Genomic DNA, 27,919 nt, shown 5'->3' with positions numbered 1-27,919 from the left:
AGAGATCGCAGCGTCCTCAAGGGCACACTTACCCACAGGCAACTGAAGACGGTGACCTGAACAGGGTGGGGTCTGTCCTCTCCTGCCGGGACTGTGGTGGCAGCAAAGGAAAAGTCAGGAATCCCCCTTCTTCCAGTAAGAATTATTTTTAATGGCTTGAAAATGAGTCTGTACAAAACCAGCACCACCATTTGGTGCATCCGGTCCACTGGGGAATTCCAAGGGTCTCCTCCAACACTATCTCTTTGGCCAACTGTGCCTGAAACCCCTGCAGAGACGGTGGGAAAACAAGAGTTACGTCTTCCAGTTTGGCTGGAGGCTTATTCTCAGCTCGTTTGCAAAGTGCCGCAAACCCTACTAACCCACAACCGGCGGAGGCACGGTGTGTTCGGGGCTCCTGCAGAACGGGACTGCGCGGCCGCGTGACCCCCACGCCCGGGGACGGGACGGAGTGCACTGGGGAAGTGCCCTGGGGCCCCTGGAGCAGGGCTGCGCCAACAGATCTAAGGGCAGTTTCCCTCCTCCGCAGGCCACACCCTAGGGGTGAGTCGACTCTAGGCTTTGCCCCGAGGATGTGGGTTTCATGTTTTTAATGGAAATATTCTTAAATGACAACCCGCATTTACTTATGGGGTTTTCCCCTCATTCCCCAGAAACGGGCAGGGCTGGGAAAGCTCTGAGCCTACCTGCTTGGAGGCGACCCGGGAAGCCGTATGGGTATAGGCAGTGAGTGACGGGGTCTGCGTCCTGGGACGCGGCGACGGTCGGGGGTGGCACCCGGCAAGGCCCTCCCCTCCGCCTGCCTCAGCTTCCAGAGTGACAGAGGGGCATCTGGGATCGCGGGGCCGCGCTGGCCTCGACCACGTACCTGTCTGACTTTCCGGTTGGAAAGGACATGCTTTTGTTTCCCGACTGTTTAAGTTTTTTGGGTGCGGCGCATTTCTGAAAAAGATAAAAACCCATTTGGGCCCAGTGACAACCTGACCACAGGACACACAGGAAACACTCATGCGCCCAGCTGGCCCATCCAAGACTCCGGCGCCACCGGTGTGACTGGTTTTCTCGCAAACGGACGTTTCTGGGCGCTTCTGAAGGCTGGGCCGGCAGGAGGAGCTACTACTGGGAACAGGGCTCCACGCACGCCTCAGCCTCCGCAAGCCAAACCTGTGGCCACACTTGGCTCCGACCGGCACCAACGCCCACGGGGGCAGATGCAGGCTTGTGCGGGCGCCCGGACAAGGGTGTGTGGCCTGCAGCTGTAATTCCCATGGTAGCAAACAGAAAACAGCCCTGCAAACCCCACACCCGCCTTCGCAGCCTCTTCAGCTTTCTTTTTATTGCTGGGGTAGCTGATGGGTATTGCGTGTACTGGGGAGAGGTGGGGGGAGGGAAAGGACGTGCAGAGGGAGAGGGCTGCTGGCCGGGCCGCCGTCTTCGCGGCAGAGGAAGAGGGGAAAAGCACCGTGGGCACGCGAGCAGGTGGCAGTTCTCATGGACGGGTTTCTTTTCTCTCTCTTTTTTTTTTTAATTTTTAATTTTATTTTATTTATGATAGTCACAGAGAGAGAAGAAAGAGAGAGAGAGGCAGAGACACAGGCAGAGGGAGAAGCAGGCTCCATGCACCGGGAGCCCGACGTGGGATTCGATCCCGGGTCTCCAGGATCGCGCCCTGGGCCAAAGGCAGGCGCCAGACCGCTGCGCCACCCAGGGATCCCGTTTCTTTTCTCTTTAGTGGCAACTTGTATTTTGTTTCTGAATTTTTAGGCAACTCACAGCTGACATATATGACGTCCTTAATTGTACGTGTCGGGCGTATTTCTTACCTTGCCGGGCTGGGTCTGCTTATTTGGATCAAACTGGGAAGAAGGTTTGGATTTGCTGTTTCCTGGAAGGTAAGAGAGGCGATACCAGTGAGCGCAGCGAGGCCGACTGCTGGGCAGGCACACGCGCCCCCGCGAGGGACTTAGGCTGACACGGATCACGTGTCGTGTGCTCCGTCCCGAAGGCAGTCCCTACAGCAGGCTCGTCTGTCACGGGTCTATCTCCGCACAGGCAGGTGCTAAAGCGCCAGCTCCTCTCACTCCAAGGACATCCGTGCTGGTCCCTGCACGCCGGCCATTCCGTGCCACTGGCAGTCACGGGGCCCCGAGACACAGTCCTGCCCTGCCCTGTCTTCCAGACTGGGGCTCCTCCAAGGTGGGTGGACTCAGGGCTAAGGGGCCACGGAGCACCTCCCGGGCATCAGGTTTCTTCAGGTAACTCTGCCGTGTTTGTCTGAGAAAACGCGTTTCTGGGCACAAGCTACCGTGAAGACACATGGAGTCACTACTGGAAAGGACGGCACCTTGCTCGACTACCAGGGTGGCTACGGCGACTGAGCTCCAGCGCAGGGCGCCATGGGCGGTGCCTTCTGTCTGGCCCCGGCCCCGCTTTCCCTGGAGGGTGCGAGCCCTGCCTGCCCCAGGCTGCACGGGTGCCTATTCCTGCCTAATCCTGCCGTCTTCACTCCCAGCTCCCCCCCCCGCCGCCCCCCACGGCCCGACACTCCTTAAAGGGCACCAGTCCCGGCCTCACCAGCAAAAGCCTTGAAGTCCGACTTGCTGTAGTCGTAAGGGGTGAAATCTTTTTCTGGCGGATCTGGGTCTTTGGGCTTCTTAGCAGTTTTGAGTCGTTTCTTCTCTTGTTTCTGTTCTGTGGTCCTCGGGTCACTTGTGGTTCGCTCCCTCTTCTTGGCGGCACTTTCTAGCTGTAGGTGGGAACACACCGTGGGAAGGAAGCACGCGCGTGGAGGGGACAGGCCTAGCGAGCCCCCAGGCCTGCGCACCACTAGGGGGTCACCTGCCCACCGTGCCGGCACCTGTGGGCTTGCGGACAGGGAGAGGGTGCTGGCGGCCGAGAGCTGGGTGGGGCTGGTGCCAGGTGGGACAAGCTCCTCGCGGGAGGAGGACACCAGGTCAGTTGACAGGCAGGGGCTACGCAATCCGGGGGCTCGAGGGTGGTGGAGAACAGGAACACATGCGGGCAGAGCAGGACGCACAATGGGCTTGGCCACTAACGAGCTTCGGTCCCTTGTCTCCTACCAGAGTCGGGGGGACGGTCTGTTTACTATAAATCCAGCAAAACAAATCACCTAAGAGGAGTTCGGATGTAATCTTTTTTGAGGGGAATGAGGAGGCACCGACTGATAACCAAGAGAGCTAGAAAGACGAGTAAGCGTTATTTTGAAGTGCAGGGCAAGCCCTCCTGATGCGTGGGGAAAATCCTGACCGGGACCAGGGGCAACTCCTTTCTCAAAAGAAAAAGCAGAGGAGCCAGCACGTACGGCAGCCTGCTGTCGGACAGACACGGCCTGCTCCACGGTCGCTCTGTACTCTTCCTTGGCCTGGTCCCGGGCGGCTGCAAGAGAGCAGGGTCCATGGAGCTGCGGCCCCCAGCAGCCAAGCCTCCCCCCTCACCTGGCCGGGGCACCCCCCCCCCCGCCCCCACCCCGGGAACCCAAACCGGACACGGCCAGCCCGGTGGTGCCTCTCCGAGGACCTTCCAGAGGGACGGCAACCAAAACACACCAAGGACCAGAACAAAACCATTTCCCCAGCGGGCTCTTGTGCGCGCTCACTCTGCGGCCGGCCACCCCGTCTAGTGGCTCAGGACCAGCCCTCTGGCCCCCACGGCTGCCCCTTCCTCCCCTGGGCCACAGGCCAATCGGTCCTCACGCGCTGTCAGCGTCACCATGGGGCCCATCGGCTTCGGGCCACCGCTGACCACCTCTGCTACCACGCTGCCCAACAGAGGCCCTCACCTGGCCTCCCGCCCTCGCCCTCTTTGCTGGACCCTCCACGGTCCCCAAGGGGGCTTTCTGAAGCTCAGTGCCTGTCACTGCTCCGCTCAAACCCTCCACAGCTTCCCAACCCGCTCAGAGTACAGGCCTGCGTCCCGGCACCGGGTCCTGTGCCCCCCGCAGCCACACTGTGCCCCGGGGCACCCTCTGCGCACGCCCAGCGAGGAACCACCACAGGCCTTACACCCGGTGGGCCAACAGGACGGAGCACTCTTCCCCTGGAAGCTGCGGTCCTTGCGACTGTCACATTATCAGACCCGCTTCTGTAAACACCATGTGGAAGCAGCCACCGGGCCTCATGCCCACCCCGAGCACTTCCTACCCCGCTCCCTGCGGAAGCACCATCTGGGGGAACGTACATCACGGGTCCCTGACCCTATCCCCCAGGAAGAGGCCAGCGCACGGGGCGGGGGCTGTGCTTTGCCCCTGTCCCGCCGGCACTTTGTGGAACAAACAGAAGGATGTACGAGGCCCGTCCTCCAACAGACACTCCGATGGGCTCAGTCACAAGAAATCGAGTGCTACCTGTTTGCTCCGCTGCCTTCTCCTTGGCAGTTTCTTTAGGTTCTTTGTGTACCTGTACCTGGCTTGCCAGCTTCCAACGGTTGCTGATCTACAATGAAAACAAACAAAACAGGGATCCCTGGGTGGCGCAGCGGTTTGGCGCCTGCCTTTGGCCCAGGGCGCGATCCTGGAGACCTGGGATCGAATCCCACATTGGGCTCCCGGTGCATGGAGCCTGCTTCTCCCTCTGCCTGTGTCTCTGTGCCTCTCTCTCTCTCTGTGACTATCATAAATAAATAAAAATTAAAAAAAAAAATTAAAAAAAAAAAAAAAAAGAAAACAAACAAAACAAAAACACTCCAAAACTCAGCCACCCAGGAATGCTTTATTTTTTTAATGAGGCGATGCCGGGCGTGCTAACCTAGCAGCCACGCACACTCCAAGTCACAGATTCCAAGTCTGAGGACACAAAAAATAAAATCTCATGCTGGCTTTTATAAAATACTGATCAAGAGGACAAAGCACCACAGTATTCCCAGCACAGGGCCGGACACCTTCCTGCTCATCCTCTCATCCAATCCCTTCTATGATCCCGGGAACAAGGCATTATCGTCACCCCCACTTTGAGACGGAAACAGGCTCTGAGAAGCTACGTCTGACGGGACACGGTTAGCAGACGGTAGAGCTGGGCTCCAAGGCAGGACTTCTCAGGGCGAGAGTGCTGCCGGGATACCTCACTTGGCTGCGGTGTTAGAACGCATCTCAGATACGACAGCTGGCGTGGGAAGGTGTGCCTGGGAGCGGGCCACAGCCAGCGGGGGAGAAAGGAGGCAAAAAATCCACTGGACTCCCCACCGCTAAAGACAACAGGCAACAGGCTAACACTAGCGACAGGAGGCCCGTGCGGTTCCGCCTGCGCTTGCTGCCTAAGGAGAGAGCGCCGGGCAGCGGGGGCCAGGCCCACCCGACCCGAGCAGGCACTTCCCGCAGGAAGGCTAACGATTAACACGCGGGCTCCCAGGAACATCTCATGGGGCTCCAGGGAAGGGGTTTCCTTATTCTTGTTCATAATGCTGTTAAAAACAAACCAACAACGGAAGACAGAGTGTTTTAAAACGTAAGCTGTCACCTGTGAGAGCCCTACAGTAACACTCGAACGTCCAGCGGTACGCCCAACACAGAACGCCTACCGCACGTAGGCTAAACTTCAATTAAAAGCCAAACGCAAAAACCAAAGGCCCGTTCAGGTTCCCAAATGCTTCTGAAAATCAGAATAAGGTTCTGGCCCCCCTCTCTCAAAACATTATCGGGACACCCGGGTGGCTCAGCGGTTGAGCAACCACCTTTGGCCCAGGCCATGATCCTGGGGTCCCGGGATCGAGTCCCGCGTCGGGCTCCCTGCAGGGAGCCTGCTTCTCCCTCGACCTGTGTCTGTGCGTCTCCCTGTGTCTCTCATGAACGAATAAAATCTTTAAAGTAAAAAAAGAAACATTGCTTATATATGTCTCTCTATATTTATACATGAAGTGTCCTTTGTATTCCTTTTCAGGAGGTTCAGGATGGGCTTAACAGAGACCTGGTTCAGATAATTAAGGAGTCCCCCCGTCTTAGAAAGTCCCTCTCGGAAAGGGTGACAAATCCACTTACTTCATAGATTTTTGACGAAGGATCAAACTTTGCTGCCTGAGAAACGTGAGCACGGTGTTCGAGGGAAGGCAGGAACTGGAGGAATGGAAGGAAACAGTCACTGAAACGCGCGCAGGCCCCGGACGGGGTTTCCTGTGGGCTGCACGTGGGAGGCCTGGTCCGTGCGTCGGCCCGGCCACGGCTCCCGGGCACCCGAGAGGCGTCCTTGCAGCTTTCGTCTTAGAGGACCCCGACTCTGTCCCAACCCGGACACCAGGCGCAACCGACACGCCGGGCTCAGAAGCTCCCTCTCCAGGACCGCTGGCTTCCTTTCCGGGCAGGAGGCCCTACGAGCCGCAGAAGGCTGGGCCTACCGTCAGCCCCGGGCGTACACAGCGCTCCCTTACCATCTTAAACGGATTTTCGAAGGACTCCATTATGTTCTGGGCTTTCTTCTGTGCAACTGTTAATGGGCTCTTCCCGCTCTCTTCAGCACTGGGTTCCTGCAGGGACGGGCAGAAAAGGACCAACTTATCACCGCGACCGCTGTGTGGCTTCACGACGCAAGCCGCAGAATCCTCGTGGCGGCAGCAGAACAACCGCTACTCTTCGGGCCTCTCACACGTAGGGGGCCCTCTAGCAGCGTGGGCCAGCACGCAGGAGGGCGTCTTAACACATTTATTGAACCAGCGAATTCTCAGGGTGCCCTTATAACATATGAGGTATGTGGTATTATTCTCCCCACCTTACAGATGAGGAAACTGAGGCACAGTGTGGTTATGTCTTGCAGAGCCTGAGAGCTAACGGGGCAGGATGAAGACTGAAACCGGGTCTGGGTGGCTCTAGAACTTGAGGTTGTAAGCAGACACTTGCAAATTAAAAATCAGAAACCATTATGGGGAATCAGTAAAATCAGGCAACCGGGTGTTGCTTCCAACTGGGTTCAGAACGTGCTTTCCTTCTGCTTTCTCCGTGGCGACAGTCCTGCCACACAGCACAGGACACCCAAGCACAGCGCGCCCATGCTCACGCAGCCCAAAGCTCATGCTCGTATCTTTAGGGGCCGAGTCACCTCGTTGGCCCAGTTAAAGCTCGCGGACTGCTCTGCTCAGGAATAACCGAAGCAAGACCCAATCTAAATGTATGTGATTAAGTGGGGAAAAAAAGTTAACTCTCGGGTAGTACATTTTGCAGGTGGCATTTTGCCTTTCTGGCTTTGGCCCCGCGCTCTGGCACGATGGACCAGCTGTGACCTGTGATCCTGGAACCTACTGAACCACCAGCTGTTTCTCCCGTGAACACGTGCTAAGCTGGATACTCGTCTTTATCCATACAGATCGTATGCTTGCTTCTCTTTCTTTCCAGAAATTGTGATTTTTCCTTTAGCACATCTGTTGTTTGCACTATTCAGAGTTTTATCTGTGCATTTTCCTTTCAAGCTGGTCATTTTAGTATCCACCCATCTTGACCAACAACTGCACCCTGGTCCTCCTCTTGTAAGGAGCCCGTAGTTCAAGCCCTGGCAGAAACAAGACAGACACCCGCTGGGTAGGACAGACTGGGACGGCTCCGTCACCACCCGCTGCCGAGTGCAGGAGCACGGCTGGGCCCAGGTTGGCCACACGCGCTCCCGGACCAGACGGGGCCACTGTCTACCATGACGCAGCCCCTCTTTGGGATGGGAAACACATTTCTACCCACGTGCTGGCGCCTTCGTATCTTGCTCTTCACTGTCCCTACTCAGCCGCGCTGTACAGAAATGCTTTTCAAAGCCTCCTCTTTTTCAGCCTGAGCACGTGTAGGAGGCGCTGACTTGTGTCGTTAAGGGACGCGCAGCCCCGTTGAGCAGGGGCTGAGGATGGGCTGTGCCTTCCCTGCAGCTGGAAGGGAAGGTCCTGCCTCTATGTCACCGCAGCCCACGCCCTCCTCCCGACTAGGCATTAGCCGGCGTCCAGATGTCAACCCTTCTTCGGGGGTTTCTTCTCCTGAGAGAACCCTCCACCCGCCTCTCATGGACCACTGGCAGATCTGTCCCCATGGCTGTTCCCACTGCTGCTGGCTTTTACTTCTGGCGTTAATCTCAAATGCAGATGCAGCAGGCCGGGCAGACACCTGTTTGATAAACCCAGTAACTGCCTACGGGTCTGCGTCACCTCCCCACCATCTCCTAGCACTCACGTTAAATAGTGTGATGACGGCAGTGGCGATGAGGCATCCGGTATCTGGCAGGGCCTCCTCTTCTCTTCGCTCAGGGAAGAGGCTTGCCTGTTTCTGCGCTGGCACAGGCCCTAGAGGGATGGAAGTCAGTACAGTCAAAGCCTCGTGAAGAGTGCATGAGGCGGTTTCTGGGCCATTCCAGAGACCTCTACGTTACCGTTGCTTGGCATCATAGGGTAGCCGTCCGAAGAGGCGTGGGAGCAGTCGTGGGGTCCAAAGAGAACATTCTCCAATCTCTGCAGCAAAAAGAAACCCAAAGGCCTTGTGAAAGACTTGCAAGCATGCGGCAGCTCTGCTGCACGGCCGGGGGCTGGCTCTGACAGGGGGCTCATCCCGCCCTGGTGCCGACCAGTGTCCTCCCCCAGAACAGAGACGACAGACACAGCGCTCTACCTCGGGACCGGGCAGTGGGCCGCTCTTCTTCACGCCACTTGCGACTTCGGACTGGGGAAAAACAAAAGAGCATCTGAGGAAAGGTGCCTAGACGTGGCGACCACATTTCCCCAGCACAGACTGCGTCCCTCCACCGGACGCGCCTTACAAGAGCCCGCAGACGTTATGCTGCCCTTCATCCCTGACAGCAGTGCCTGGCACTATAACCACGTAGTGCTCAGCAATTATTTGTTGAATCGAAGAATGAATGAAAGAATGTCTCTATCACAAGACCCAATGCAGATTTCTGACAGCTTGAAAGAGAGTCTCCTCTAGAAACCAGGGCTTCTCTCTTTACTTGCCCAAACTGTAGACTGAATAAAAGAAATCTTTTTTTTTAAAGCAACGTTAACACAAAGACTGAAATGTGTATATCCTGACTTTCTTCTTTATCGCCCTAAAGGAACTGATTTAAGTCTTTCTGGATTCATAATCTCTCAAAAAATTGCTAATACAATTTATCATATACCAATATCACCACCGGGGCAACACAATAAAAAACTGTCCCCCCAAATTCAAATTGAAGCATGCAAATCTATCCAAGCACGTAGTCCCATCCCCAGAGGTGCGCGTGTGCACCCAGGCTGCTGTTCGCACCTGTGCACCGCGCGTGCGTGGAGACGCGTGTGTCTGGACTTTGAGCTGCACAGCCTGCCTTCACCCAAGTCTGCGGAAGTTTAGCATCTCCTTCATAAAATTAGTTCTTCCTGAATTCCCCATTTCTAGCCAAGGCTCTATCTTCCCAGCCACCTAGGCTTTATGTTGGGAGTGATTGTCTTTGACTCCACTTCAGAGAGAACGCTCTGGAGTACTTTGCAAAGTACTCAAAAAACCAGCAGCAACTTTCACGTCTGTTACTAAGTCACATTAACCCTTCTTCTGATAGTGCTTCTCATTTCTTTCTTTTCCTTTCAATTTCCATGACCACCAAACTCATGGGGCCTTATCATTTTACATCAGAGCATCCAAAACATGCTCCTGGTACTGAGACCCCACTCCACTCTTTTTCTGAAGGTTGTTTTTGTTTTGTTTTTTAACTATTTATTTTAGAGTGAGACAGAGTGGGAGCAGGAGGGGGTAAGGGGAGGGAGAGAGGGAGGGGGAGAGAGAGAGAGAGAGAGAGAGAGAGAGAGAGAGAAGCTGACTCCTTGCTGAGAGCAGAGCCCAACGTGGGGCTCAATCTCACGACCCTGAGATCATGACCTAAGCCAGAATCAAGAGTTGGACACTTATCTGACAGAGCCACACAGATGCCCCTCGAGTTTATTTAAATAACCTCTACACCCAGCGTGGAGCTCAGACTCCTCACCCCAAGACCAAGGGGCACAGCCTTTCTGTGTGAACCAGCCAGGCGCTGTGACCCCCAATCCATTTTATCCCCAATCCAGATTAACTGCCTCTAAAGGATAGCTAACCGGCCTAGTCGTTAGACTTTACTTGATGATGGATTATCGAAGATAAGATCATAAACAAACAAGCAGGAATGGGGCGCCTGGGTGGCTCAGTCAGTTAAGCAACCAGACTTGACTTCAGCTCAGATCATGACTTCCAGGTTGTGAGACTGAGCCCCATGTCAGGCTCCAGGCTCAGTGCAGTTTGCTTGAGATTCTCTTTCCCTTTCCCTCCGCCCATCCTCCTCGATGGTGTGCACCCGCGTACATTCTTTTCTAAAATAAGTAAATAAAAGAAATCTTTAAAAAAAAAACTAACAAGGAGTACATTTAGCTTTTGACCATCATGAAGAAGACAAGACATGTCAGGGTGCCTGGGTGGCTCAGTTGGCTAAGTATCTGCTTTCAGCTCAGGTCATAATCTCAGGGTCTTTGGATCAAGACCCGCATCAGGCTCCCTGCTCAGTGGAGAATCTGCTTCTCCCTCTCCCTCTGCTCCTCCCACTGCCTGTGCTCTCTCTCAAATGAATACATAAAATCTTTAAAGATTTTTATTTTTTATTTTTATCTTTAAAGATTAAAAAAGAAGACGACACGTCTACTGCCTTTCCTAACCCCTATGATTTTCTCGGGGTTTTTTAGAATGGAGACCAGATCGTGTATGGAGAAGACCACAGGTGCCAGCAGAGAGAACAGGCCTGTCGACCTGGAACCTTTAGCAGCAAAGCTTCTTACCTTGAGCAGGGGCATCTCTCGAGCCTGCTGGATTAAAAGATGCATCTCATTGATCTGCTGCCGCACAAGAGGTGGAACAGGGTTACAGCAAGCTATGATACCCTGAGGTTCCCTGAAGACAAGAAAGAACACATTCAACTCGTCATTTAGGGACATGGTCCCCTGAGGTTCCCAGACGAGAACAGAGAACGACAACTAAGATGAAGACCCGGGAAACACATTCTTATCAGGGCAGCCTGGGCGAGTGGCTTCTAGGTGAGCTTTACTGCGCCAAGCTTGGAGTAGACACCTCTTGCCGCTCGCCTCCGGCTAGCAGGGAGAGCTGGAGAGGAGCCCCATAGCTCTACATGGTGCTGCAACGGGGTCAACAGAAGATTACGAACTTAGATTCTTTGGTTATTGTTCCATTAACACCAAAAAGCATTCACGATCGTTAAGATGTCTTGGTTTGGAACAAATTACAGCTCAGAGACACACTGAACCCCATCTGAGGCATAACCACCGAAATGGCTGAAGCTCAGGTTTAGTTCCTACAGGGTAGCCAGAGGGCAGAAATTCTACATTCCTTGGACCTGCGAACTTCCTTAGAGCACTAATCTTCTCTGAGTCAATAGCCTTGAGGTAAGAACTATCAGAGAAACTGATTCTGAAGGATAAAATCTGTCCGCTGAGAAAGTCGGGACATAGCTACCAGTTCTCAGACTCACTTGGGCAGTTCTTCAGCTATCTTTAGCATCATGTGGTTTGGCAGTACGTATCTAGAACAAAACACACAGTGGGATCACGTTAAATTCTGCCAGAAAACCCCATTAAAGGCTACAACGCGAGGGAAAACGTAACCAACTTTCATGGCGAAAAGAAAAAAGGCCTTTATTTCCTTGTTACCCGAGCTGCTCGGTCTAGGAGCAGATATTAAAAGAATGTCTAATCCCTTACCCGTAACTTTCATCTTCCCTACGAGCTGTTTTATCCCTCCAGGCAAACAGCAGCTGAAAGGCCGTCAACTGCTGGGTGTTGAGATGCTTTTTCTGCTTCCTGTACAGTTCAAGGTAGGACTCATCCGTGAAGAGAGGTTTGACGAATTTCTGTAAAATATTACAGGACATTCAAGATCAATGGGCATCAGGATTGTGCCCTGGGCTCTTCAAAACACTTGGCTCTTTTCAGGAATGTAAAGACCAGAGCAAAGGACGAGGACCCTGTCAGAGACAGAGAGGCCGTGGCCGGCCAGGCTGTACCTTGAGGCAGATGTCCCTGCTGCGTTGCCACACCACCTGCAGCTGGACAGGCTGCTCGTTGCCTCGCTCCCACAGCTCCAGCCTCATTTTATCATAAATGTAAAGCAGGTAATGGGTGTCATCTCGGGCGTAGTTGAGCATTTCCTCAGGCAGAGGTCTAGAATTGCAACAAAGGAAATTATTTTGCTGTGAGGAGCAGCGACATAATGATCCCTTTGATATCACAGCCAATGGCACAGGTATATCAATATATCCTCCATCTAATGTGACAAGCCATTGTTTTCACAGCTGGGAAGAGAGGGCAGCAGGATAACAATGTGGCTGAAAAGGGAGGCCCTGCCACCCTGAGTTTGAACCTCAGCTCTGCACACCTGTCCTTGGACAAGTCACTTAAGCTCTCTGGGCTCAGCTGCCTCACCTGCGGAACGAAAGGCACCTCACAGGCTGCCGTGGGACCACCCAGCACAACAGCCCTGAAGCTCTTAGCTCAGTGCTTGGCACGTGACAATGGCTTGGTAACAGGGGCTGGCGTTTAGACTTCTGTCAATTTTCATTTTCTATTTCCGCTTTATCAGATTCTCTTTAGAAATTCTGGCATGCGGACCTGGAGGGAAGTTGAGTGGCTTCTTCACACAACAGCTGCAGCCTCGGGGAGGAAGCTAGCCACCTGACAGTGATCGAGTGGAGCCCAAACTCCAGAAAGTGTCACAGGAACACCACGCTCTTACGCACTCATCACAAGGTGCAATCACCTACGTACCTTAGAATTCTCTCGGACCTCTGGGAGATCACCACACACCACCCCCATCCGTCCACTAGGGATCCGAGTGTCAAACCAGAGACTAACAGGGACATAAATACTGACAAGGCACGCCTCTTCCAACCACTGTTTCCGCGAAGCACACACTCCACATGGCCACCCTAAAACTTCCAGCTGTGCTTATGTTGCTGAAAACAGCTGCAGGAAAGACTAGCGACATTCAACTCAAGATTCAGCTAAACGTCACAGCCTGCGCATAGGTCTGCGGGGCCGAGAGGCTGGTGAGCACCCACGCTTCCCGCTGCCGGCCACACTTCCCCATCAAGCACACACCGTATTCTCCAGTCGGCCAGCTGATACTGCTTGTTCGATTCCACACTGCAGTAGAGTTTGAGCAGATGGTCCAGGGAGTGCCGGCCCAGGTTAAGCAGGCGCGCTGCCTGATGGGTATCAAACATGTTCACTACGTACAATCCGAAGTCTTTCTGTAGCCATTCTATGTCTGAATCGGCACCATGGAAGACCTGAAGATAAAACAGGAGTCATGCGGCACAATGTGTATAAGGCCACTGTGCTCTGAAACAAACCCTGCCTCTAGGTTATTACAACATCGGAATTAGAAGCCAGAAGGAGAATTAAGATGGGTGCAGTTTTAAAAACTCCTTTTAATTTGGATCAGCGGCCTTCCGCACTCCTAACTGCACACTCGTAACGTCCGAAACTGCCAAGAGCCAGTGTTTCTAAGGAGGCAGCTCTACTAGCTATAAGGATAGTCATTAAGTCCAAAGGATCCTGATGGCTCGGGCTCGTTGCCGTAGTCATTAACATGATGTAACGTGTCGCCGGGTGGTAACGAGCTATAGCTTAAGCTGCTCTAATTGGGGCTTAGAAATAAAAGCAGTTTAGCGCGCGGGACCGGAAAGTAGGAAATTACAATTATTTCTCTCAACTTCACCAGGTCTGTGTTGAAATAATGATTCAGTAAACTGAGCAACACTTAAATCTCATGCACAAATGAGCTACAAAAGGCTGGCTGACCTTAACGATGGTGGGGTCTGTGAGGCTCTCGTTGAGGATGTACATGTCGCTTCGAAGCTCCAGGGTGTCGACAATGAAATCTTCTGTTCGGGTGGAGATTTGCATCAGGCAGGTCAGCCCCAGGAAGCTCCTGTATGAGTGGTGCTAAAACCCAGAAAGAGGGGAGGAGAGGGAAAAATGATTACACCAGGCTTTCCTTTACTGATTTCGGGAGGGCGGCTATAAAGGCAAAATTGTACGACTAATTTCTACCAAAACACGCATCTGCTAGTCTCAGTTTTATAATCCTCCAGTGGGAGAGAGCCCACAGAGAATGTAAAATTTCACTCAAGGTCAACGTACCTCTAAGTCTACCGCGAACTCTTGACAAGTCAAGAGCTTTTCATTAAGCTCCACCAGTTCGTCCAGGGAGGACACAAAATGGCAGGGCGTCTCTCCCACAGGCCTGTATAACTGGAGCATGAAAGCACAGGTAGAAAAAGAGAGGAACGTTATGAATCATCCTTCACTAAAGCACAAAATGAACTAGGAATTCAAGAAATGATCCGAAGTTGCAACCTTTTACTTTAAAGTTATTTAAGGAAAGCCAAAATTGCACTGATTTGATTCTTCCTGGACTACTTGGATATCATCCACAAGCCAAGTTTGGGTGCTAACCTGGGGTTGTGGCTTTTGAAGGACTGACTCTGGAGGAGTGAAGTGATCTAGTTCATACTGGTAAGGATGTGCAAACCTGAATAAAAAAGAAAAAAACCTTTTGATGAATTCTGTGATTCAAGGAGAAACGATGCTTTAATCCAATTTGTAAAAGCAAAGGAGGAGAGACCATTGTGAAAACATTTTCTTGCTATAAAAAGCACCATTATTTTAATAATTCAAGGGCATCAAAAAAAAGGTCATGCTGGTTCATGCTTATAATGTGATCATTAAAATTCTACTCATCTATAAAGATTTGAGCTCCTATTTCAAAACACTGCGTGGCTGCCATTGCGGATGATACGAAAACATGCAATGTGCAATTTCTTGTGGTCTGGAAAACACAACCCGTGGTGAGAGAGGGTGGGGCAGGTATCTCAGTTGGTCAGATGCTAAATGCTATTTTTTTTGTTGTTGTTGTTCCTCTATCATCTCTACTTGCAGAAAAATCCTAAGTCTGAGTTCCTTGAGGGCAGGGCTGCCTCTCATCACCTGTATTTCTTTAGCACTTGGCCTGTGGCCTCATGGTGCAGAGCTGTGCCCGAAGGAATGCTGCTCAGGCCCATTCTGGCTCCGCGTGAGGAAAAGACCAACACTAGCAAAGTTCTTACCGTCTTTTTCCCTCGTGCAAGGTCCATTTGTCTACTTTAAGCAAGTGTCTTTTTTTTTCTTTAAGATGCTTATGCTGCCAGTGAAAACTGCCTTTTCTTTGCTGAGTTTATGAGCGGGCCCCTACCTCACTGTAGGAGTCATACCCGGTAAGAAAGGCAGAGCGGCAGGGGAGGAAGGACGGTTTTAAGAACACTTGGGGTTTCAAGTTCTGGTTGGATGGGAAGTCAGCACCCTTTGTTTTGTTTCTGCCTCTATACAGTGGGGGAGTGTGGTGGCTGCTTCCCAGGGGTGCAGTGAGGGTTACCCAAGACACCGTTTGTGCAGGCCCTCCATGAACACAAGCCGGAGGTTTTACCAAAGAGATCCACATTAGGATAAGGATAGCAATCACCCATTCCTCAGATTCTTTGTTTCATTTATGTATTTCACAAAAATGAAACCAAGTGAGAATGTGGCATAAAGGTTCAGGAGCCACAGCACGAAGTTCCAGCAGCAAATACTTACATGTCCTGCTCCACCTGCTGGGTTCTCTGTTGATGGATGAAATCAGCCAGGGCAGGGGGGACATCCAGGTCCTCCGGACGATCCTGCGGGCGCTCTCTCCTTTCTTTCGAGAGTGCTGGAGACCCAAGCAGTGACAGCACCACCATCAAAAAAGAGGTGAAAACATTCACATCTTAACTCGTCACCGAGTGGCTAACTGGCTCTTTTAGAAGACAGAAAGGTGGGAGGGAGAGGTTTTCCTCTGTCCTTAGGCAGAGTTTGCATGCCTTACCCTGAGGGAGGGGTTTCTGAGCATTGGGCTTGATGAAGATCTTGGGAAGAAACGGAGTGTTGGAGTTGTCGATCTTTTCTCGGAATTTAAGCTGAGGCCGGACGATGTTTTTTGCATGAAGCAACCGAAAAGTTTCAGATTTTGTTTTTTTGCTATATTCTCCTGCCTGTGACAACAAGGAGTTTATAACATAGCAACTTGATGAATTAGAAAAGTAAATTCCCACTTATGCCTTCTGCAGGCATTCATTTAAGAAAGTATGTGTATGTGAGGTTGCGGGGTACAAAGGAGACAAGACGTAATTAGGTCATGTCTGTTTATGAGAACAAGTTGTGGAATGGCCAGTTCTGTGTCCAGTAAATCAGAACAGAAGAGGCAAAGGCCCTATTATAAAGATGACGTCTGAAGCTCCAGCCAATCTGAAAAGCCCTCACCTTACGGTTCCAGCTGGACACTATTGTTTTGGGAACCTGCAGTCCTGCCGGGAGGACAGGCTGTTGATTCTTATTCACACCTGATGCCTCATCCAGTAAAATACCCTAAGGGCAGAAGACATAATAGTTTAGCACCTTCCTTTCAGGGTTAACAAGTTAATTACCTAAGATGCTTAAGAAACAGATTCAGAAAATGACATGTAAAAATATTATATTATATTACACATTACATAATATATTAATTATATTTAATTAATAATTATATTTATATATTATATACATGTTTAGCAGATACACACACACACACACACACACACACACATACCTGAGAGAGTCATCCAAAGTAATTAAAGCATTATTTGCTCAAAGACGGGGCAGAAACTGGCCACTGCCCACCCCTGATCAACTCCCTTTACAGCTCTTGGTTGGGCTGACAAAGCAAAAGTGACTTACAGTGTGATGTGGCCCACCAAAAGAATGAAAAAGACCCTAGACTGTAGCTACTCAACACAAAAGGCTGGTACCCAGAGTGAGAATGAGGGTGCTCTGATCTACTCTGTCCCATCGAAGCGGACATGCAGTATCGGTTTGGGCGTCCAGGTCACAAGGAGTAACATGGCAGGACTTGAAACCATAAAATATGAGAAACCGCTGAAAGACCTGTGGGCATTTAGATTGTGGAAGAGATGACTTCACGGGACAGGAGAGCATGATTTAAACATCTGCAGGACCGACATGGTTGGGTGTTAGCTTTATTTTGGATGATCTCTACGTATTTCTGTAAATAATGTTCTGCTGTAGAGTTAGAGGAGGCAGAAGTCAGCTAGATCATATGATGCTCATTTCCTTCCAATCACACAAATCAGGCTGTTTAGCAGATTATAGATAACAGTTAAAAAAAAAAAAAAAAGAGTATATTTTGGTTGGCCTCTTCCCTTGCCATACAATAGGATTTGCATATCTGGAACACAGATTTATAAGAGGCCTCCACTGAGCGGTGATAGGTTGAGGTAATATATCTGAAGACAACTGTAGTTTTTTCTTTGGGGAAAAAGAAGCCAGCTGTCAGGAAGGGAATGTTGTTGGAACAAGAAATGCTAAACTTGTCATTTCCTCGGATGTTCTGGTTTCTTTTGTTTTTTTTTATTTTATTTTTATTTATTTATTTATTTTTTCATTTATTTATGATAGTCACACAGAGAGAGAGAGAGAGAGGCAGAGACACAGGCAGAGGGAGAAGCAGGCTCCATGCACTGGGAGCCCGATGTGGGATTTGATCCTGGGTCTCCAGGATCGCGCCCTGGGCCAAAGGCAGGCGCTAAACCGCTGCGCCCCCCAGGGTTCCCATGCGCCACCCAGGGTTCCCCTTTTTTAAGATTTTATTTTTAAGTAATCTCTATGCCCAATGTGGGGCTCAAACTCACAGCCCCGAGATCCAGTGTCACCTGTTCTTCTGACTGAGCCAGCCAGGAGCCCCTATTTATTAATTATCTCAAGAGTAAGATGAAACACTCACCACTCTTTCCAGAATGACATCATTGGTATCAACTAGTAAATCAAACTTATCCTCCAACTCTGTCACTTTACTTCGGTCCTTAATGTTGCTTCGACACCCGTGGTACTGCATTACCCTACTCATGCTAGGAAGGACAGAAAAACCAACGTTAGTTCATATACTTTATTCCATTTGTTCCCAATCTGAGAGAAGGCTTGAAAGGCTGGGCTCCGACTGTTCCCACTATTTTTTTTTTTTTTTTAAGATTTTATTTATTTGGGATCCCTGGGTGGCGCAGCGGTTTGGCGCCTGCCTTTGGCCCAGGGCGCGATCCTGGAGACCCGGGATCGAATCCCACGTCGGGCTCCCGGTGCATGGAGCCTGCTTCTCCCTCTGCCTGTGTCTCTGCCCCTCTCTCTCTCTCTCTCTGTGTGACTGTCATAAATAAATAAAAAAAAATTTAAAAAAAAAAAAAAAAAAAAAAAAAAAAAAAAGATTTTATTTATTTGTTTGAGAGAGAGCACATAAGAGAGATGAGGGGAGGAGCAGAGGAGGAGGGAGAGAGAATACCTGAAGCAGACTCCTCGCTGATCGTGAAGCCCAACGCAGGGCTTGATCTCACAACCATGAGATCATGACCTGAGCTAAATTCAAGAGGTGGAGGCTTAACGGACTGTGCACCTCCCCAAATACTTTTTTTTTTTTTTTATTTTTTTTATTTATTTATTTATTCATGATAGTCACACAGAGAGAGAGAGAGGCAGAGACACATGCAGAGGGAGAAGCAGGCTCCATGCAGGGAGCCCGATGTGGGACTCGATCCCGGGTCTCCAGGATCGCGCCCTGGGCCAAAGGCAGGCGCCAAACCGCTGCGCCACCCAGGGATCCCCCCAAATACTTTTTGATCAAACTAATAAAACCTGTACGGTCATAGCAGAAGCATTGCTAGTTGTGTGGTCTTGGACAATTCCCTAAATCTCACTCAGACTCCCTTTCTTCATCTGTTAATTGAAAGGGTGGAAGAAATTACCTCAAAGCTTCCTTCAAATTCTAAAAAATATATCATACTATGTAAATAATATACTTTGCATTCATTGCTTTATCATAAAATCTAAAATAGATGCTCTATTTTTTTTTTTTTAAGATTTTTATCTACTTATTCATGAGAGACACAGAGAGAGGCAGAGACACAGGCAGAAGGAGAAGCAGGCTCCATGCGGGGAGCCCGATGTGGGACTCGATCCCGGGACCCCGAGGGTCATGCCCTGGGCCTGAGGCAGATGCTCAACCACGGAGCCACTCAGGTGCCCCCAGATGCTCTAAATCTGTCATGCAAGTTAAACGAAATCACTATTTGTGTACTGTCCTCATACACTTATTAAAAAGCTAATACCCACGGCTCTGCAAGCTGTGTGAGAGAAATCTTGGCCTAGGCTTTCAAGTCCATCATTAACTCAAAGATTCACTGTCCAAAAATAGGTGCAAAAGTCAATATATTTATTATTTTTATTTTTTTAAAGATTTCATTTATTTACTTGAGAAAGAGAGAAAGAACACATGCAGGGGGAGTGGAAGAGGGAGAAGCAGGCTCCCCTCTGAGCAGGGAGCCCGAAGTGGGACTCAATCCCAGGACCCTGGGATCATGACCTGGGCTAGAGGCAGATGCTTGACTGTCTGTGCCACCCAGAGGCCCTGTCAATAATATATTTTTTAAAAGTTAAGCTCAAAATTTACCAAATAACATTCCCCTACTCAAAATAAAAAACATTTCCCAAATCAACATTGTGTAATTTATTTTTTAAAGATTTTACTTTTCTTAAGTACTCTCTGCACCCAAGAAGGGGCTTGAACTCAATCCTAAGAGTCGTATGCTGTACTAAGCCAGCCCGCTGTCTCGTTTTTATATCTTATAGCTCTTTTTTAAAAAAGATTTATTTGAGAGAGAGAGAGAGTACGTACAAGCATGTGTGATTGCAGGAGGAGGGGGGCAGAAGGAGAGGGAGAAAAGCAGATTCTGTGCCGAGTGTGGAGCCTGACAACGGGGTCAAATGCACAACCTTGAGTTCACGACCTGAGCCAAACTCAAGAGTCAGACTTAACCAACTGAGCCACCGAGGTGTCCCCATAGCTCTTCATAGCACAGAAAAATACAGTTAAGAGAAAACCAATTTCAGGGGAAATTACCTATTTTTCTGTATTTGTATCTGTTGATATGAGAAAATAATAGATAGGACTTACCAGTGAAGCAACCTGTCTCCCTGTGTTTCGCAAAATGCCTGGAAGCCGGGAAAACTTCGGTAGAAATCATACTCGTCACCAAACTGTGGTAGGCCCCCGGATGCCTTGGTCACTGCCACCACCGACCCAAGGGCAAACTGTCAAAACCCAGAGAAACGAGCGTGGTTTACACACCCCTCCCCGTTCACTCGGTAACTCACTCCTCTCGAGATCTGCTGCACACGGGCAGCCCGCGGGGCTCAGCGGTTGGGCGCCTGCCTTCAGCCCAGGGCCTGACCCTGGGTCCCGGGATCGAGTCCCACGTCGGGCTCCTGCAGGGAGCCTGCGTCTCCCTCTGCCTGGGTCTCTGCCTCTCTCTCTCTCTCTGTGTGTGTCTCTCTCTCTCTCTATGTCTATCATGAATGAATAAATAAAATCTTTAAAAAAAAATTAGAGTAGGGATCCCTGGGTGGCTCAGCGGTTGGGCGCCTGCCTTCAGCCCAGGGCCTGACCCCGGGTCCCGGGATCGAGTCCCACGTCGGGCTCCTGCACGGAGCCTGCTTCTCCCTCTGCCTGGGTCTCTGCCCCTCTCGCTCTCTGTGTGTCTCATGAATAAATAGATAAAATCTTTAAAAAAAAAAGATGGGCCGCACACGGTACATTGTGCTGGATGGTGAGTCCGCCTCACAGTCACAGTCATTTAGCGCCGGTTTCAGCTCAGGCTCCGGGGATGCGGCGGCGGGCGCTGAGCGCGGAACCAAGTCTTGGAGCTCGCGGGCTTGGGAGAGTCGGAGGGAAGGACAAGAGCATCTCGGACAGACGCTCCACGCGGCCCGGGTTTCGTCTGGGCTCCGTTAGTCTTAACTGCGGTTTTTTATATTTTTATTTATATATATTTTTATTTATTTATTTACTTATTCACTTATTTATTAAGAGACTTTGTCCTTCATTCGTGAGAGACACAGGCGGGGGGGGGCGGGGGGCAGGCTCCGGGGGCGCCCGACGCGGGACTCGATCCCGGACCCCGGGGGCGCGCCCTGGGCCCGAGGAGGACGCTCCGCCGCTGAGCCCCCGGTGTCCCTCGCTCCTATTTGTCGAAGATCTTCTTTACTTGTTTGTTCCCAAGAGACCGAGGGAGGCGGGGGGAGAAGCAGCGCCCGCGGGGAGACGGCGCGTGACGGCCGATGACGGCCGATGACGGCCGATGACGTCGGCGCAGAGCCGGGCGGGGTCCGCAGTGACGTCACCGCGCGCGGCCGCGGGCGCCGGCGGGGCTCCCGGGTAGCCGGAGCTCCCGGGAGGGGCCGGCGCCGGGGTCCGTCCGCCCGTATCTAGGGGGCAGCGCGCGGTTCAGACGGGGACGCGGTGACGGGAGTCGGGGCGGCTCCGACAGGTGGCGGGACCGGGAGGCGCGCGGGCGGGGCCGGAGCGGCGGGGGGCGGCGGCGGGGGCGGGGGGCGGGGGCGCGGGGCCCCGGGTCTGCAGCCTCCCCCCGGCGCCCCCCCGGGCTTGGCGCGGACGTGAGGACGGGCGGGCGCCCTGGGAAGCCGACCGCCCCGACCCGCGTGCGATCTGCGCCCGGAGAGGCCGCGGGGGCGCCGGCAGCCGCCCGTGGACCCCCGCGCGCCCGGAGCTCACCTTCACGAAGCTGTCCGCGTCCGGGAAGCCCGGCAGCACCATCTCCCCGTCGGGCTGCGCCGCGCTCGTGTCCGCCGGGGCCGCGGGCTCTCGCGGGCTGGGAGGCGCCATGTTTCCCGGCCTGGCGGGTCCTCTCGCGAGAGCGCCGAGGCCGCCGCGCCGGACGCCACTGCGCATGTGCGGGGCTGGCTCCCGGGGCCGAGCCGGCGGGGCGCGCGAGCCGCGTGTTGGCCCGGGTCCCCCCCCACGCGGGGCCTCAGGTCTCTGGTCCGACGCGGCGGGGCCCGGGACCGCGTTCCCGCCCTGCTAGGGCCGGCCGCCCCCACCTGTCCGCTCCCCGGCTCCTAGCGGCCACCTGCGGGGTCACCTGCGGGGCGCCCCACGTGCCCCAAGTGTCCCGCAGACGCCCTGGCGGCCCCACCGCGGGGAGCACGTGCCGCAGGTGGGGAAGCTCCGCGCCGGGCCCCTGGACTCCGGGGCTTCGAACGCGTGCCCTGAACGTCAGCCCGTCTCTTGTTCACGATCTTTTTTTTTTTTAAGGTTTTATCTATCTGTTGCGGAGAAACACAGAGAGAGGCAGAGGGAGAAGCAGGCTCCACGCGGGGGGCCCGACGCGGGACCCGAACCCAGGACCCCGGCGTCACGCCCTGGGCCGAAGGCTGACGCTCAGCCGCTGAGCCCCCGGCGCCCCAAGATGTCCTACTGCAGGAGACTTGCGTCCACCCCCCGCACCCAGCACGACAGAGACTAGCCCGGTCCATTTGAACAGCACGTGGTTTTGAGCTTATTCCACTTGGGTCAGCCCGACACCACCCGTCAGGCTTGCTCTGTGCCTCCCCTGGACTAGCTCAGCCTTAAAACCAGCTTTCGGGCTGCCTCATACCATTATCCGCAGGTTAAGGAACTTGTTCAGAGTCACACGCGGGTAGAATGGAGCACAGTTGAGATTTGAAAGTCGGGAATTTGAGGCCACAGCCTTAATTCTAGGTGCTTCCCAGAGTTCTGATGCCTTAGCCTGGAGAACCGTATCCCCCTGAGTGACTTATCTCACTTAGCATGATACTCCCTAGTTCCATCCATGTCATTGCAAATGGCAAGATTGTTTTTGATGGCCGAGTAATATTCCATTGTCTCTATGTATAGATCGCATCTTTTTTATCCATTCATCACCGGGTCCTGGGATCGAGTCCCACCTTGGGCTCCCCGCGTGGAGCCTGCTTCTTCCTCTGCCTGGGTCTCTGCCTCTCTATTTCTCCAGAATAAATAGATAAAACCTTAAAAAAAAAAAAGATACCATGATGGACGTCCGGGCTCTCTCCATAGTTCAGCTACTGTGGACATTGCTGCTGTGAACACTGGGGTGCAGGTGCCCCTACGGATCACCTTTGTATCTCTGGGGTAAATCCCTCGCAGTGCAATTGCTGGGTCTCAGGGTGATTGTATATTTGACTTTTTGAGGAACCTCCATCCTGTTTTCCAGAGTGGCTGCACCAGCTTGCATTCCCACCAGCAGAGTAAGAGGGTTCCTCTTTCTCTGCATCCTCATTGACATTTCTGTGGATTTTAAGAAACAAAACAGAGGAACACAGGGATGGGATGGGATGGGAAGGGACAGAAAAATAAAGCAAGACGAAGTCAGAGAGGGAAACAAACTGTAAGAGACTCTTAACCACAGGAAACACACTGAGGGTTGCTGCAGGGGGCCAGGGTAACCGGGTGTTGGGCACTAGGAGGGCACGTGACATAATGAGCACTGGGTGTTAAATCCAACTGATGAACCACTGAACTCTGCCTCTGAAACTAATAATACACTGTATGTTAATTGAATTTAAATAAAAAAAAGAATTGTACCAATGTGTGCAGGGATCCCGGAGGTCCTTCTTTGCCATATCCCTCCCTTCTCGCAGGGTTACGTGAAACCATCTGGATTGATAGGTTAATGACCCTGTCCTTCAAGGCTTCCATTAGCTCACGACCTTTGGTAATTCACCTCAACAAAGTTGGAAAGTTTTGTCTAGATGTAACTTGAAACCCTTTGGATTCACTAATGATCTTCATCCCAAGGACTCCCATCCTAAGGAGTAGGTCTTTCCAGTTGATGGCCACCATTCTCCGTAGTCCATTCATTCCCATACCCTTTATCTTTCACGAATGGTGACATCATCGGTCATTGATAGTTAGTTCTTGTAGATCCAAGAAAGTTACGGCGATCATATTTTCTGGAGCAAAAGAGTTGATGGTTTAGAATCATAGAAAATCTGAGGCCAGTATGAGACTTTCTCTCCGTGAAGGTTAGAACTTATCAGTATTACTATTGACATTTAAATTCATCTTTGGGGGACAGCCCAGGTGGCTCAGAGGTTTGGTGCAGCCTTCAGCCCAGGGCCTGATCTTGGAGACCCGGGATCGAGTCCCACATCGGGCTCCCCGCATGGAGCCTGCTTCTCCCTCTGCCTGTGTCTCTGCCTCTGTGTCTCTCATGAATGAATAAATAAAATCTTAAAAAAATTCATCTTTGGTTTTTGGGGCACCCGGGGTCATGATCCTGGGGGGGTCCTAGGATCGACCCTGTGTCTGGCTCCCTGCTCAGCGGCGTGTCTGCTTCTCCCCCTCCCTCCACCTTCTGCCCCCCCCCCCAACCCGTCCCAAAATAAATACCTAAAAAAAAAAAAATGAATTCATCTTTGGTTTTAATAGAGGAGTTCTCCACCAAATGTGTACAGAGCACCACTGTGGTCCGGGGCTCTGGGAGATACGGGGTTACGCCATGTAAGACATGGTTCCCGGCCTTGTAACTCCTGCTCTCCCTGATGCAAGTCCTTTGACACTATCTCATGATTCAGTGTTTCTCACCGGGTGGCTGCGGCCCACAGGAATTTAGAAACAAAATTTGCTTGGACTGAAAATGCTGTTCTTCGGAAGCACGGTAGGCACGCTCTGTACAGCGGGCCTCTGTGGAGTACCGGCCAGCTGCGCCTAGCGTCTTCCCTCCCCGCTACTGTATGGTCCTTCACGAGGTCCTGCGGCGGCTACTTCCCCTTTACCTGTTTGACACTGGTTATCTTTTTAAAAAATACTACTCAGATTCTGCTTCTCCGTTTTAGAACTTCACACATTCCCTGTTGTCCCTGCATCAGGCTCAAACTCCTTGTTGAACCGAGGCAGGCCACTGACCCCAAACTCTCCTCTCTGGCCCCCCTTCAGTTGCTACCCTTCCCTTCGCTCTCTTCTGACCCCTCAGCCAGCTACGCCGAACCATCAGGCCCTTCTGTGTTTTCAAAACGGCCTAAGACTTGTAGTCGAATACGGTTCAGTACGTGCCATTCCTGCCAATATTGTGCTTTTCTGCTGAATGTCTTCGCTTGCTTCATCTGATAAACTCCATGCGTCCTTTGAAGCCCACGGCAAATGTCCCCTTTCCGTGTAGCTTTCCTGGCTCGCCCAGTGGAATTTGTGCCTCCTCCCACTGAGGCTCGCACCCTGGATGTGTTCTTCTCCCCGCGGAGCTTGGGGGGTCACCAGTCCACCCCGCCGCGATGCTGACCCCGCCACGTGGCCCCCATGTCTTGCACAGTCCTTAGTGTCACATGCCTGGTGGCTGCTGGCTGCTGAAGGATACCTGCTTCCTTTATAAACTTGTGACTATAGTAAAGACACACATACACGTGGTTTTAAAATTCTGATGTCATTTATTGGCACAAAAATTATTCAGATACAACATGGTGTCTAGAATGGCTACACTTGATACTTTGTGCATTTAGTTTAATATTTCTCTTGCTCAGAGCTCCCAGCAGGTACCAGACCTTCCTCTCCGTCAGCGGCCGCGGGAGGGACGGCATTTCTGTTTCCAAGCCCTTGCTCTAAACAGAGCGTCCCGACTTCACCGAGAACACCCCAGGGCCGTGCTGGGGAAGGAAGGCCGCCGCGGGCTGCCCTACCACTCCGTGGTCTTCGTGCATCTGCTCCGCCGAGGCTGCCCAGCCATCGGAAGAAACTCCCCTCCCAGCATTCGGGTCTTGGGTTGAGGTGCCTAAGTCGCAGCGTCACAGGTGAGGCAGCGGACAGACACCTTCCCCCATTTGGGCGGCCAGTGAGGTAATGCGATGGGTGCGAGTGACCACGTCAGCTTCTGATTCCGAATACGTGTCCGCCATGGTCCGAGGCTTCTTGGCCGTGCAGTCTGCTGTATCCTTGTCGAGAGGAATGACGAGGCCACTCTTCTATCAGCAACGCTTATGGCGAGTTCTCTGATGAGTTAAGTCAAAACCCGTATTTCTAAGTTATGGATCTTCTGTTCCCCCGAATCAATGGCTTGATTTATGTCGTATCACCGTGTTGACTGTCCTGGGAACCAAATCAAGCCTTGTGTTTCTGACAATATATTCTTCAACAGCAGCTGGAGAGTTGGCTCAAACCAACCTTTACTATACAGTAGTACTTTTCATTTACATCTCAAGATATTTAACAAAGTCGAACTCTCTGACCGTGGTTTCAGTTTAGTGGAAGCGTATTCCAAAGCACGAAAGCCTCAGGAGAAACGCTGTGGGCATGTCTGGGCCTCGCGTTACCAGAAAGGACACCTAAGATGACGCAGAGAAAAGGATTATTTTAATAATTTGGGCTTTTTCAAAGCTTTTCAAACATACACTGACACTGGAGAGCCCAAGGTCTGACAACCCCGGGGACGACCCCTGAGATCTCCCTCGACTGTCGGACACACTCCTCACTTCTGGGGCTGAAGCCTGCTGCGGTCGCGGTCCCAGTCCCAGGAGGACGCTTCCCCGCCACCCTCCCTCTCTCCCTAGCTTCAGGCGCGCCCCAGAGTGGTCCTCGAGGCTACAATCCCACATCTTAGATCGGTCTTTGCATCTCTCCTCCTGTCGGCTCGGCGCTCTGTTCTCGGCCCTTCCCTCTTTCTCGGAATTGACGGCAAAAGTCCAAAGAGAATCCCTCTCCCTCCCAACAAAGGGGGACTCGCCTCTTTCCTAACCCATTTTTTAATGTAGATTTGGTGTTTCCCTCTGCACGTGCACCCACGTCTCTCAAGTTCCTCCCTTTTCAGGACCACGACCACCCCTCACGGTGCCCCCAGGCCCTTCCGGGCTCGCCAGGGCGGGGCACAGGTGGCGTCTGCTCACCAGCCGATGTAGCACTGACACAGGTTCTCGTGGGATGTGGCCTGTTTGATGAGCAGCTCGACTTGTGTCGGGACATCCAGGGTTTCATCGTGAGAAAAGTCCCGCCCTAGGAAGGAGAAACGCCGTTCTGCACCTGGCGTGGAACAAGGCCCTCGCCCGCTTCGCCGACCTGTGCCCGCCCTCGTCAGTCTGTCCTCGTCTGTGGGAATGAGCGCTGCGTGGCCGCTGGAGGTTAGATTCACCCCACGCGACGTGAATGCGCGCGTGTCCTGACAGACTTGGTTCAAGGAGGCCACGGGCGGGGTGGGCAGGGGGCGTCCGCGCTGCCCTCCCACCGCTGGGCCCCCTCCACCTGGGGGCTTGCGCCATCCTGAGCACGTCACCTCCTGCCCCGAGCGTGCTCCTGGAGCAGATGCCCCCGGGCTCCGTGCAGGCCGTGTCCGTCCCCCGCTGGCTCTCACTGTGGCACAGGCCCTCCCCCATCCTGCTCTGCTCGGGACCCACCTCCCCGCTCACTGTCTGGACTCGGGTGTCAGGCGGCGCTCCAGGCACTGCATCTGCTGGCGGGGGCACCCTCGGCCCTTCGCCTGTGACCCTGGGGACCCTCCGACCCCATGGCCTCCCGCCTCCCGGGGCTCCGCTGGGTTGCTGACCCCCTCGCACCACCCTTCAGACTTCCGCCCGCATCCTTGCGGCCCCCTGAGTGGCCAGGCCCCGTCCCACCTGGCGCCTCTCCGTCCTGAGACTCGTCCCTGCCGCGCTCGCCCTCCAGCCCCGCGGCCTGGCGCCCCGTCGTCGGCCCCTCGGGTTTTACCTCCCGAAGCCCTGGAGGCCACCTCCCTGGTCTAGTCAACTATCCAGCCGCAAATTTGGCAGCAGCCTCCCCCATCCACCCCCCCCACGCCGTCCCCCCATCCAGAGGAGGCAAGATGCGAACCCAGGGCCCAGGGCGAACCCAGGCCAGGGCGAACCCCTCACCCCCTCAAGCCCTCAGGGCCTACCCGCTGCCCTGAGGAGAAGGGAAGGAGAGGCTGTGTGTGACCCGCCCCAGCCCTCAGAGGGAAAGCACGGTGCCCTATGCTCCTCGCACCCCACTCTCGGGGCAGCCAGGCTCGTCTGCTTTCAGACCATTTTT

General features: G+C 52.8%; 2 protein-coding genes and 1 long non-coding RNA gene across 5 annotated transcripts in view; 1 reads left to right on the top strand and 2 right to left on the bottom strand.

Moving 5' to 3' along the window:
* Positions 1 to 127: 127 nt before the first annotated feature.
* On the bottom strand, positions 128 to 21,806 carry EXOSC10 (exosome component 10). Of its 2 annotated transcripts, XM_025477152.3 has the most exons (25): positions 21,647 to 21,806; positions 20,030 to 20,166; positions 17,813 to 17,936; positions 16,297 to 16,401; positions 15,863 to 16,028; positions 15,592 to 15,706; positions 14,437 to 14,512; positions 14,122 to 14,232; positions 13,780 to 13,923; positions 13,075 to 13,265; positions 11,982 to 12,138; positions 11,680 to 11,828; positions 11,451 to 11,501; positions 10,744 to 10,855; positions 8,579 to 8,629; positions 8,343 to 8,421; positions 8,147 to 8,256; positions 6,376 to 6,471; positions 5,990 to 6,064; positions 4,364 to 4,451; positions 3,323 to 3,396; positions 2,575 to 2,746; positions 1,824 to 1,885; positions 869 to 942; positions 128 to 268 (listed from the first exon to the last, which is right to left on the bottom strand). In XM_025477152.3, the coding sequence occupies exons 1-25, from the start codon at positions 21,755 to 21,757 to the stop codon at positions 238 to 240; spliced, it is 2,661 nt and encodes an 886-aa protein (XP_025332937.1). In that variant the 5' UTR covers positions 21,758 to 21,806; the 3' UTR covers positions 128 to 237. The 2 variants fall into 2 exon arrangements, with proteins under 2 accessions (XP_025332937.1, XP_025332938.1); XM_025477153.3 differs by lacking the exon at positions 20,030 to 20,166 and having other exon boundaries at positions 21,647 to 21,787.
* LOC125754623 (uncharacterized) lies at positions 21,238 to 23,504 on the top strand. Its single transcript, XR_007409344.1, has 2 exons — positions 21,238 to 21,401; positions 22,187 to 23,504. It is a non-coding gene; the product is annotated as an uncharacterized LOC125754623 (long non-coding RNA).
* Positions 23,505 to 25,315: 1,811 nt separating this feature from the next.
* Positions 25,316 to 27,919, bottom strand: part of MTOR (mechanistic target of rapamycin kinase) — a 120,087-nt gene continuing 117,483 nt past the window's right edge. For both annotated transcript variants that reach the window (XM_025477154.3, XM_049107286.1), the window contains exons 57-58: positions 26,785 to 26,890; positions 25,316 to 26,226 (exon numbers count right to left, since the gene is read on the bottom strand). In XM_025477154.3, coding sequence (XP_025332939.1) covers positions 26,211 to 26,226; positions 26,785 to 26,890 — 122 coding nt within the window. In that variant the 3' untranslated portion in view covers positions 25,316 to 26,210. The remainder of the gene's footprint in view (positions 26,227 to 26,784; positions 26,891 to 27,919) is intronic.

Source organism: Canis lupus, chromosome 2 (genome assembly GCF_003254725.2).
Source record: "Canis lupus dingo isolate Sandy chromosome 2, ASM325472v2, whole genome shotgun sequence".
NCBI classification, from domain to species: domain Eukaryota; kingdom Metazoa; phylum Chordata; class Mammalia; order Carnivora; family Canidae; genus Canis; species Canis lupus.
This window is presented reverse-complemented; position numbering and strand designations above follow the sequence as displayed.

What these genes read in the sequence shown, in the direction of transcription:
- EXOSC10 (XM_025477152.3), bottom strand. Translation starts at nt 21,757, where the DNA reads ATGGCGCCTCCCAGCCCGCGAGAGCCCGCGGCCCCGGCGGACACGAGC. An exon ending in CTGGCCGACTGGAGAATACG is followed by an intron (nt 12,139 to 13,074) that starts GTGTGTGCTTGA and finishes TTGCAATTCTAG; the next exon opens with ACCTCTGCCTGAGGAAATGC. An exon ending in GCCCACTGCCCGGTCCCGAG is followed by an intron (nt 8,422 to 8,578) that starts GTAGAGCGCTGT and finishes TTTTTGCTGCAG; the next exon opens with AGATTGGAGAATGTTCTCTT.